This window comes from Echinops telfairi, unplaced genomic scaffold (assembly GCF_000313985.2).
Source record: "Echinops telfairi isolate 266 unplaced genomic scaffold, ASM31398v2 ScPeMD7_21;HRSCAF=78, whole genome shotgun sequence".
NCBI classification, from domain to species: domain Eukaryota; kingdom Metazoa; phylum Chordata; class Mammalia; order Afrosoricida; family Tenrecidae; genus Echinops; species Echinops telfairi.
In genome coordinates, this window is record NW_022103918.1 from 16,716,545 (window position 1) to 16,729,207 (window position 12,663).

General features: G+C 44.0%; 1 protein-coding gene across 1 annotated transcript in view; it reads right to left on the reverse strand.

The window, feature by feature from the left end:
• The window catches only part of TMTC1 (transmembrane O-mannosyltransferase targeting cadherins 1), a gene marked incomplete at its 5' end in the record, with an annotated part of 332,295 nt that overhangs the window by 93,518 nt on the left and 226,114 nt on the right, over positions 1–12,663 (reverse strand). The window contains one exon of the mRNA XM_045288470.1: positions 8,180–8,347. Within this exon, the coding sequence (XP_045144405.1) occupies positions 8,180–8,347 (168 nt within the window). The remainder of the gene's footprint in view (positions 1–8,179; positions 8,348–12,663) is intronic.

Consider the following 12,663-nt stretch of genomic DNA (forward strand, 5'->3'; position numbering starts at 1 on the left):
GATATGAAAATAATAATTTATAATTTATCAAGGGGTCACAAGGGTGGGAGGGAGTGGGGAATGAAAAAAGAGGAGCTGATACCAAGGGCTCAAGTAGAAAATGTTTTGGAGATGATGATGTATGGAATATTATAAGAGCTGTAAGAGCCCCCAATAAAATGATATTTTTTTAAAGAAAGAAAGAAAGAATATGGACATGCAATCCTAATTGTACCAAAGCGTTCTAGGGAGAAGATCGAGAAAGATGATTCCCAATCCTTGTGATCCCAGAGCCATCTCTCTTCTCCCACTTGATCTGGAAGCGTTCTACATGTGGTAGGCCGAGCACAGAAACAAGAACAAATGGGGCTACACTAAATTGTTTACTGGGTACTTCCTATGTGTTAAGAACCGTTCTAAGCATTCTGCATGTACTAATATATAGTTCATGAAGTCCATGGGTGGCACAAACAACACTTGACTACCAGCGGAAAGGTTGGCAAACCTACAGAGGTGCCTCAGAAGACAGGCCAGCTGATCTGCTTCTGAAAGGTCACGGTCAAAAAACCCCTATGAACCAGTGCTGCTCAGAGCACATGGGTTTGCTGCTGGTTGCAATCTACCTGAAATAAACTAGCAACAACAGCAAAGCATAGCACCTGCCAAAACAAGCCTCGGTGTTATGATCAGGACCTGCGAGGCAGAAAATGTGGAACAGAACTCCAAATTTAAGAGTTGGTGCAGGGTAATAGTAATATATATATACTTTGAATCTTGGACTAGAAGGCTGACAGGTGTTGACTTGGGTGCAAAGGAAGCTGGAGACCCATACGAAGGAGAAGAGAAATCGGGTGGGGGTGGGGCTCGGGGGGAGTTGAAGGGAGGCCTGAACTGCTCAATGCAGAGTAGATGGTGTGAAATAAAAGCCTCTCCCCCTGAATTCACAATAAAAAAACATCACAAATAAATGAAGTCTTACAATTAAGGAAAAAACGGAACCCCTATCCAGAAAAAGTTCAAATGTTTCTATCCAGAGCTACCTCGTGGATGGTAACTGTCGGGTTTGAAGTTACGTTTGGTTTCGGCACCGAAACCCCTGGCGTTTGTTGGGCATGCTCAGTGGACGCGGTGTGCTCGGCAGCACTCTCACTTAGGTTTCGCCCGAGGAACAGACAATTGGGTCTGCGGAAACGTAGCCAGAGCATTGTTCTGCGGCGGCAAGAGGAAGCAACGATCTTCCTAACTGGCAAGCAGAAGTGGGTGGAGTAACTCTACTTCCAAGAACACTCTGCTGTTCCCATTGTTGTTGTTGTTGACCTTTTCCCTCCCTCTCTGACATGTTCCTGCTCTGTTATTCCAGTCTCTCATTTCACAAAGAACAGGTTATGGAAAAGAAGCAAGTGGCCAACGGCAAAATTTTCCACGAACTTGTAACTTGCCAGGTTCCTCTTCCCACCAGGGCCAATTTCCCTAGTGTGAGCGCTTCATGCTCGCACTGCGGACTTCCAGTTCTCTTCTTGCAAACCTGCAGCCGTGTACACTCCCCTCCACAAACAAGGGTGTGTTCCTAAACCTTGCTGGATCCCAAAGCCCACTATTCAGTACATCAGTGAGTATAAATGAAAATCTCTCTTTCAAGCCTATATTTTAATTCATATCAGTCATATTTATCACATCTAATATTTGCAAGAGACTTGAGATATGTCATAAATAGCTGAAACGACCTTACTATAAGTTCTGTCTCCAAGTCAGGAGATCATCAACTTGGTCTGCTGACAACGATGGACAGTATGTCAAGAGATCCACCCCCCAAATTCTGATAACAAAAGAAAACTCTCATAAAAAACTCTTACATACAGAGAGGTTAGCAAGAAAGGGAAAAAGAATTTGAGGCACACATTGTATTTTCTGTACACCTGTACACAATAAAACAGGAGGTTCTCACCAACACTCTCTACACATATTGTTCAGTGATTCTGTTTGAGTCTTCTCATTGCGTGGACCTTCTCGTTGTTTCCATTCCTGTTGTCTAGTCCCAGTAGCCTGATCTGATAAACTCCAGTCCCCCAAACTTCTCACATCCGCTTCAGAGTATTTGTGGACCATATGAGTGTATGTTGGCCATCACATTGCTCATAGGTGTGCAAATTTAAAAACAAAAATTTGGTGCCTCCTTGGCAATTGAAAACTTTTGTGCTATATAGTCCATAATTGAGGATAAAGTGTTGGTTCTTGCCTTTGCAGCCTTCCTCCAACCCCCTACATTTTCCCACTGCCCCACCCCTCCCTCTGGGAGTGGGAGGGAAGTATGGCCCACCCAGGGAAACTATGATATATAATTAAAGAGTGGTCTTCATTACTTCAAGGATTGACCTACTATTTAGTCAAAAGACGCTTGAAGGAAGGGTTTCAGTTCAAGGTCTCAATAATTCTCTCTGTCTGCTGGATACAGTTAAGTCTTGACTTTGTGAAAAATTTTAAATTTGGAGTTCTGTTCCACATTTTCTGCCTCGCAGGTCCTGATCATAACACCGAGGCCTGTTTTGGCAGGTGCTATGCGTGCAGTGGCCCCCTCTTCAGGAATGCCTATTCTGAATCATTCATTAGGCCAAGCACATAATTCCCATGGAAAGTATTACCTTTAATACTTTCAAAACCAAAATCAGATAGGTAGTATTACTGCACATCCTATCTGAGAGTTGAGGAACCCTGAGGGACAAGACATTCTTGTTAAAATTGTACCCTTAGTAAGTAGTTGGGCAGATCTTTGGCTAAAATAATACCTGAAATTGATCAATGTTTGGCCATCAAGGTAGGACAGGCTACTAGTACCATTAGAATTTCATGATCACAACATTATATTGGCAAACAGTGCCATTATGAAACACAGCCACATCCACTTCTTGGTACCTTACCCACTTTCCCCTTACTATGGAAGAGTTGAGAATATGTAAAGCGATTGTAATGGCCCGCACAGCCTAAAACATTTAATATCCTGCCCTTTACCACCGAGAGCTGCCAATCTTGGATTTTCTGCCCTTAGAGATCTGCTGAGCTCTGACTCAGTAGCTCAAAGAGGTGGACACAGAAATGTGTCCTGCAGAAGTGGAGGACTGTCTAGGCCACAAGTTCCTGTAGGTGTGGCCCATGGATCACTTGAACTAATCATAGAAGAGATGCTCAGAGACCATGAATCGGATACAGAAGACAATATTCCTATCTTTTCCTCAGTATTTTGAAGATTGTTGGAGTATTATCTCTAATTATGCTATTACACTCTTGTTTCTTCCAAGCCAACATAAGATTCTTCGGCTGTTACTAGACCTGACCAGAATAATCACAATCTCACCTTAGGACATCAGAACAGTTTCTTTTTATAAGAATTAAAAAATAATGGCTTTATGCTATGATCATGAACATTTCCCTCTGCTGGTACTATGCCTAGTCTTGGCTATAAAAGTAGTAGTAATAATAATAATAATAATTGGTGAGGCAAAGCTTATGCATCAGATTTGGATTCACATCCTGGATCCTCACCCTTATAGCTATCTTAGCATGGGCAGAGATTACGTACCTTCTCTGAGATTCTGACTTGGCACAAGTACTGGATTTGTGTGTTAGGTTCTTGTTAACAAAAGGGCAGAGATAATGAAACTGTGAGGGGAGCCTATATCTGAGTCTCCTAAAAATACTTCAGACCTTGGGATCTTTTTTTGTGTGAGAGGAGACTTGACTTGAAAAGGCTGAAACTCAACTGAAATTTGTATGATCTCCAACACAAAGCCTGCCCTAAGATACCCTGTCAGTGTATTGTATTGTGTTGCTCATGGTGTTGTCTGGAAAGCCCCACCCACCTCAAAAGAAAGGCCTCAGTGGGCCTCGTCCTAAAAGTGTCCATCAGGTTACAGCTGGAGACAGGAGAAAACTGAAGCCTTGGCCAAGAACAGCATCTTCTCTAGAACACCTGCAATTTTCTCTTAACTTTTTTTTTTGAAACAGATGTTGGAGAAATTGCCAGCTAAACTTGGAATACCCAACTGAATTCAACTAATGATATGGCTTAGTTTGGCTTGCTCTTGGTTTTGACCATCATGAGAAATGTAGGCTTTCTTCATCCTTCAATACTCAGCTCAGGCCTACAAGAGAAATTTTTGGGAGTCCTCGGTTGTTTTTAGTTACTTGCCTGGCCTTTCACAATGCCCTGGCCTATCTATGCCTAGTACTTGCTACCGTTTATTGAAACATCTTGTATGTCTAACTCCCTTACAGGTTTCTAACTCCCCTATGGCAGGGACAATCCGTCTATCTTATATCTTAGAATATAGTGTTTAATTCATAGCAGGAACTTTCAAACATTATATAATATGTATCACATACATTTGTCATATAGTACTACTACTTGTCCTATGCATTTCACACATATTTTATCCTTACACTATACCTAGGAGTTGAACAATATAATCTCTCCAAATTTACACATGAAGAAACAGAGACACAGAGTACTTAAATAGCTTTCAAAAAGTCACACCGTGAATCAATGTTAGAACTTTGAGTGAACTCAGGAAGTCTGACCCCAAATCCCACACTAGATCCCTAACCTGAGACTGCCCTGTGGGTTCTAAGTTGATATTGTTAAACTGATCCGAACTTTACTCAGCACAGATGAGCTAGCACGAGCATCTGGCTTTGATATGGAATAAGAATACGCCTGAAAGTCTCGAATTCTCAAATGTCTTCTCAAGACACTGATAAAATAGGACAAAGTTCTTTGAAAAATCATGGACAGCTTTATTTTGCATATTACACAAAATTCTTCCATTTGATAACTAAGGGTCTCTTTGGGCACAATGTCTCTTAAGCCCATAGAAAGAAAAGCTGTGTTTGATGCTAAACAGCTCATTGACTATATATACTAGGCCTCCCCTTATACATGGTTTTGCTCTGTGCGGTTTGTTACCCGTGGAGTATGGTCAGAAAAATATTTAATTTGCGCCCTTTCTGTGTGGTGTGATAAAGTTCCAAGCAGTCCTGATCCCTACTAGAGCGAGCTTCTTCCCAGAGCCTGGGAAGCACAGGTGAGTTGCAGCTGGCCACACCTGGCTGGCTACCCATGATTGTCTCTCAGAGCATCCTCAGGACTGGTCACTCAAAACAGTGACATCTAAGGGATCTGCTGGGTCAGTTACATTCAAGGCAGAGAGACCAGTTCAAAAAGTTACAGCTGATTTTGCCAATTCCAACCGGGTAATCGTGACAGATTTTTTTTTCCCCCCAAAGACATAGGATGATCGAAAATAAAGAAATTATTTTCCAAAAAAGAAAGAGAGAAAGAAGGAAAGACAGGATGAAAGAAAGAAAAAACTACAATGGTGAGAAAAAGGCCAGGAAGTTACACAGGGATTTTTCCCCATCATGAGAATGCATGTGCTCATTCTCAGAGGACAGGAAGGGCTATCTATGAGAATGCATTGAGAATCCTTACGCTATCCACCCTGTACGAGAGGCCTGATCTTGCCCCTTCAGATGCTTGCTTTCCCCAAGCTCAAAGGAGATTTAAAAAGGAACACAAGTCGAGTCCTTCCAGGATTCCCGAACGGCTGTGTTGATGTGGTGCACATTGAAGATGGCAGACTTCTCTCAGGAAGGGCTGTTGTTATGTTAGATGCTGTCTAGTTGGCTCGGACTCACAGTGATCTTAAGCACAACAGAACGAGACACAATCCTAACCACGCCATCCTTAAAACTGTTGTGGCAGCCGTGGTGTTAATCTACCGCATTAAGGGTCGTCCCCTTTTTCTGCTGATTCAATACCAAGCATGATGTCCTCCAGGGACTAGTCTTCCTGGTAACAGGTTGAAGTCACACGCTTTAAGGAACACTCTGGCTGTCCTCTTTTAGCACGAATGTGTTTGTTTTTTCTGGCAGTTCACGGCACTTTCAATATTCGTCACCCACACCGTAATTCAAATGCATCGACTCTTCTCCGGTACTCCTTACTCACTGTCCAGTTTTCACATGCACTGAGGCAACTGAAAATTTCACGGCTTGAGTCAGGTGGCCCTTAGTCCACAAAGTGACCTCTTAGCTCTTTCATACGTCAATGAAGTCTTTGGTAGCAGATTTTCCCAGTGTGATATTGTTTGATTTCTTGACTGCTGTTTTCTTTTTTTTCTTTTTTTTTGCTTAGGTATTAAGTTTATTTTGTTGGTTTGTTGGATTTTTTTTTTCTAATCTTATCACAATCCATACATCAATTGTGTAAAGCGCATTTGTACATTCATTGCCCTCATCATTCTCAAAACATTTCCTCTCCACTTAGGCATTAGGTCCTCATTTTTCCCCTCCCTCCTTGACTGCTGTTTTCGTGAGTTGTGGGAAACAGAAGGATTTCTCCCAAGTTGTCTCCCCCAAATATATGCCAAACTTAGCTCTTTGTTAATGACTATACACTTGGAGGTCATCAGAAGTAGATCAGGGGTTATTCTCCCTAAGGGTTATCAGCCATCTAGACCAAGCAGACACCACTGTTTATCCCACAAAAAGTAGGACCCACTTCCTTCTAATAAGGATAGTAGTTGTCTGTTTCCTTGTAGGAGACCCCAGAGAAGTCAAGCCCACCCAAGGGTGACCAAGGTTAGGCCACCATCATGAATCTAGGGTTCGCCCCTTCTTGTCACATGTATACCCCTAGTCCCTCTGCTTCCTATCATGTGTACACCCCTAGCTCATCCCCTTCCAATCATTGTACATCCCCTTCTTGTGATGTGTGGCTACCTGTAATCACACCCCCCTAAGTAGATATAACCCTTGGTTAGCAATAAACGGGGCTTCTGCCAGCTCTCTGCCCCACCTCACCTCAGCCCACACTGTGCGCGGACCTGGTTGTTGAGATCATGGCCATCCAGCATGCTACCATGAAATGTGTCTGACTCCATTATTTCAATCTATCTCTCATGCTCTCTGACTTTTGCCTATCGAGCCCATGATTAGTGGTGGGGGGCTGGTCCTTTCCCCCCAGCCTGCAATGAGTGTTGATCATAGATTCAAGTAAAATGGAAACAGAGAGATGAAATACTGATTTCAGATGTATGAATCTAGACGGACATGGTAAGAAACAGTAGCTTCACGGTTTTGATATTTTTGTCTAACAAGGATTCTTATCACCTTGGAACAATATGTTTTGCTCACCCTGTATGTATAGGAAAAAATAGAATACAGAGAGTTCAAACCTCACTGTGGTTCCAAGCATCAACGGGGCTTAGAATGTCTCCCTCCAAAAGGGCAGCCGCTTCTGAATGCAATGAGCTGGGGGTTTTCATTTTTGTTTTTAATTGCTGCCATTAGTTGTAGAGTGTTCAAACATCAACTTTTTATCTTTTAAATAAACCTGCTGCCTGCCAAAATCCATGGCCAAATGGGCTTGATTAAGTGGCAAACATCATTAGGTGACACCAACGCTGTAACTGGTTTTTACACAGGGCAGTTCTGTTGTAAAGTTCCTTATAAAATCAGATCTTGAAAGTGAAAACAGAACGTTTCAGCAGATGGAGACAAGGAGGAAGTTATATTACTGTATTCCAGAGCCCCCGTGTTTACAGACTGACCTCAGTGCTGAGGAGCAAGAGGAACTCACTCCACTGTGGAAAGAGTTCCCATGCACGTGGACTGAGATGGATGGAGTCCCACCAGAGTGTGATCTGAGTGTGTGTGACGGTGCAGATCTTCATGGGGAAACAAGTTCATTTACACATGCTGATACACTCACACATACATGCAGCAATAAGCCTCTACTATATAAATATAATGATGATGATAATCATAATGATAATGAGAAAATTAGCATGCATGTCAAATTGGTTATTTTCATTTTCCATTTTCTGAGTACTGTATTCATTTCCTTTCCTTCTCCCTGTGTGCTTGTCTTAACAGTGAGATCAGGCTTATTCATTTTGTTTACAACTGATTTTAAAACCCAGCTCATTATTAAGATTGTTTCTATCTGAACTTATTGGGCCTTATTTTCACAAATTCACTGTGCAAGCAACTCTCATTGACTTTTCTGTAGTATCACGTGAAAACTAAAGTTAAAGCCCACAGCGAATTGCGTCTTCCATTCCAGGTGTAAAGTAAAACGAATTTTCTAGATGAATAAGTACAATCAGACCCAGGAAGAGATTTTCTATTTTTCTCTTAACCATACCTGAATAGGGACTCTCTTGACAGCCACACTTCATTCTGCTTCACGGTTTTCCAAGAGAGCAGCAGCAGCAGCAGCATGGTGGACACAATCAGGGTGGTGGCCCCGCATCGATTGAGCCAAGTGCAGAGCTTGCTCAATCCATGCACAAAAAGAATGCAGTAGCCCATGCTGGAAAACAGGATGGAAGACATGAGGTTATTTTGGGGGTGCAATGGATTCCCCTTAACCACTTTATCCTGCATAATCAACTTTCAAATAAAATGTGTCTTATGCTAGAGAAATAAAATATAAACTCCCTGCTTAAACAACATTTATGTGTTAGTTTTCGAAAAGACTATTCGAGCATGTTTGACAGCTCTTTGGCATTAGAGAGCCGAATAATCAGTTCATGCCATGCATTTAAACTGTCCCAGATTTCTGAAGCTCCGGCATCCTGTGAAGTCCCACCAGTGTGCTCTCGGTTCCCGACTAGGGCTTCCTACTTGTGTGCCATCATGCCACTGGCATCGTCTCAGTAAACTGCATCAGCACCAGGTGATGACATTTAGGCATTATGCTGCAACGCTAGATGTTAAAGAGTTCCCCGAAGTCATATCCCAGCTTTCTAGAGGAAAAAGCTGAGAGCTTTCTAGCTGGTCCTGGGTGGTATGCTAGTCACCAAAGACACCCATCTCTCTCACCAGGAGTGTCCAGCCAAAATCCTCACTCTGAGGGAAAATTCACCAGTCTCCTAGTTTGGAGATCATCTTAGACAAACTATATGGGTGTGGTTGTCTTGTCTCAGGCACGTGTTATCTGAATGTCTGGGATTCTGGTATATCACTCTCATGTCTTTGGAAGCCTTTGGTTTGGTGGAAGAAACATTGCATCATCTCCATGCCCACAGCGATGTTTCCTAGTAGCCTACTGGCCCTGTAGTACACAGATCCAGTCTGCACTCATTATTCTTGTGTGCATATTAGTCAAAACATCCAATGTAGATAACTATACACTACTTCAAAATGCTCAAACAGATGCCCTACTTCAAAGATACCCTACTTCATAGTCCGAAACTAATGCTGTAAGAAGGCCAGCGTCAAACTCTGTGTAAGCATTTGCTTATTCTTTGTTTTGTATCTGGCTATGTGGCAAGCATTACAAATGCAATTATGAATCAAACACAGGCCTTGTCCCAAAATAATTCCACTCTACTGAGAGAGCTAAGTCTTTCGTCTTACAAAAAGAAATGGCTGGATATTCTCACTCCAAACTAAACTCCAACCCAAATCCACGGCCAGGGGGTCGATTCCAACTCTGAGCAACCCCAAGGGCAGGGGAGAAGTACGTCTGTGAGGTTCTGAGACCGTGGCTCTCAACCTTCCCCATCCGCGACCCTGTCACACAGTTCCTCATGTGGTGGTGACCCCCAACCATAACATTATTTTCATTGCTACTATTCTGAATCGTGCGACCCCTGTGAAAGAGTGGTTTGACCCCAAAAGGGTCGCCACCCACAGGTTGAGAACTGCTGGTTTACAGAGTAGAAAGCCCTGTCATTCTCCTGTGGAGCAGCTGGTGATTTTGAACCTCAAACCTTGTGAATCGCAGCCCAACGCATCACCAGCACGCCACTACAGGTCTCCTCACTCCTAAAGCTGATTCTTTAAAAAATAAAAAAAAAGCCTCCTTTTACATTCCCCTTTTCCTTTTGTTCATTGTCCTAAATATCTGTGCTTTGGTGTCAAAGGTAGGACATGACAAGAGGAGTATTTGGGGTTTCTGACTGCATGAGAAGCCAAGTTTGAGCCCTCCAGGTCTCACTTCAAGTCCCACAGGCCAGCTGGCCCATCTGACCGGAGCTTTAGGATCCCCGTTTGCTCCCACAGGAGGCCTGCTGGCGCTGAGTTAGACAGATATATACCCAAAGAGCCACACACGGCTCGTGAGCCACAGTTTGATGACCCTGAGCTAGAACATAAAGTCCCCAGTAGGAACAAAATGACAAAATTGAAAAGGTCTCTTTAACAACTCTTCATTTTCTCCTATAAAGGTATCAGGACGTCATCAGAGTCCCTTACTTTCACTACTGCTGTCAGTCCTGTGAGCGGCCAGGCTGATGGCTCGAGTCTGTGGGCGTCTTACAGAGGCCTGCAGCCCCGGCCCAAGCTGAGCCCGGCACTTCCCAGCAGACACTGGCATTCATTAGACATGTACCGCATGACTACCTTGTGACGGGCACCCAGAACAGATCAGTGTGCAACACGGGCGATCGTCCTCATCCTTAAGAAACTCACGGGGAAGAGAGTGAGATGCTGTCCAGTGACAGCTCAAACAGAGGAGAGAGAAGGGGAGGCCAGAAGATGGACATTTTAAACGAGATGCTCTGGGAAAGGCTCAGTGAGAAGGCAATATCTGAGCAAAGACCTGGACTAGAAAGGCGTGGGATGCTCGCCTCACTCCTGACTACCGAGAGTAGCACCACTCAGCAGTCACGTGTACCGAACACATCTTGTGTGCCGGATCTGTTTATCCTCGTGAACCTGTGCGTCACTATGGCGTATTTATATGCTCCAGAAAGAGCAGCGAGGCCGAGAAAGGTGAAGTAAGTAGTGAAGAGTAGAGCACAGATAAGAACCCAGGATGTCACAGTCCAGCGTCCATGCTCCCTACGTCACTGCTGGGGTTTGGCCTTGACTCGCTGCTGCCTGTGTTCCCCAGACTGCAGCTTCACTCAGCCCTCCTACTTCCTTCCCAGTACTCCATTTGTAAGCTCTCCAGAGTTGTCTACTGGCCGGCTGGGGCAGGACAACACTGGGCCACTAACAACTGGGAAGCAATGCCCACAAAGGGGCAGAAGACGAAACAAAATTAACAGCATCCATAAAAATAATGAGCTACTTTTAATGTCTGTGTGTTGGGTGAACTGCTTTCCACGGCAGACACTATGCTCAGGGTTTGATAGGGGCTCCCCACAATATTCACAGCGCAGCAACAGTATCATCTTTATAGCCACAGACACACCTCGTTTGGCTGCATTTCACTTCACAGACTGAAGGTGTGTGGCCACCCTGGATCGAGTGCATCAGCACCCTCTTGTCAACAGCATGTGCTTGCTGTGTGTTGGGTGCTATCACTCACTGCCCGAGAGTCCATTCTGGCTTTACAGGGACCTTAGAGGACAGGGCAGAACGGCCCCTGTGGGTTCCTGAGACGGTAACCCTTCGTGAGAAGAGAAAGCCTGGACTTCCGCCAAAGGGGCGGCCGGTGGTTCAAACTGCTGACTTGCTAGTAGCCCAACGTGTCACCACGAGGCCACCAAGCTCCTCCTGTGTGCCCTGTGTTGTAAGTCTCACAATAGCTCAAACTTTTTCATAAAGCTTTTCAGAAGCTCAAACCCACTGCTTATTGAGTTGATGAACACGTAATCGACGAGAGCATAATGCAAACATAATTTTTATCTGACAAAGTCCCGGGCCTCGCTTCAGTTGGGGTATTCACTTGACCGCAGTGGTCTGGAACCAATCCCGCTGTATCTCTGAGGGAAGCCGATATGACCTAATATAAAACACAACTCTGTGTGCTTGATGCACTTGATTTATGGGTTGTGATAAGATCTGTAAGAGGCCTCAATAAAATGATTAATAACTTTTAAAAAAATCACACACACAAAAACAAAAAAACAACACTCAAGATCCCTCATTTCATCCGCGAGGACACTGATGCGTAAGGAGCGAAATAATTAGCCTGAACTCCCCACGCTGGTAATAGAGCCAGATTCAAGGTACAGTCTCCTGGCGCTAGGCAATCCCTTCCGATTTGGCGACTTTTTGTCCTTGGTAAAATTGTCTGATAGTAAATATTTCAGGCTTTTTACACCATATGGCCACTGCTGTTAGTATTCAACAATCTTTGTAGTACTAAACAACACCCATCGGCATGATGTAAATGCACGGGCACAGCTATGTTCGAGTAAGATTTATTTAAATACACAGGCGGCCCGGCCCATGTTTGTTGACCCCTGCTACAACCAAAACACAGGAGACCACCCTTCCTTTCCACTCAGCACAGGCATCTGTAACAAATAATCTACCCCACCCCCTAAAGGGTCCTATTGACATATGGTTTAAAGGAATGTTAAGCCATATAAACTAATCTCTACTTAGGTTTGCAAATTTCTTCGAGAGTATCACGTTCTTAAAAAACCTGACACAAATATCACAGAGATTAAGATACTTCTCCATTAGGAAACTTCATCTTTCCACATCTGCTTTCACGCAGAGCTCAGCAGCAGGGGGTTAGAGGCATACCTCCTCATTGCTAAGGGCAGGCTAAGAGCTGCTTTTGAAAGTGGAAAATCAGCAAAGGAAAAAACTACATGTTTTTCTGGCCTCCAGGTGAGGAAACTGAGCCCAGCTTGCTCTTGGTAATAAAGAAAATGCTGGTCTGTTGACCAGGGACATGGGCCCAGGGCCCAGGGCAGCCAGTGCAAAGCGCTGATGGTTGAC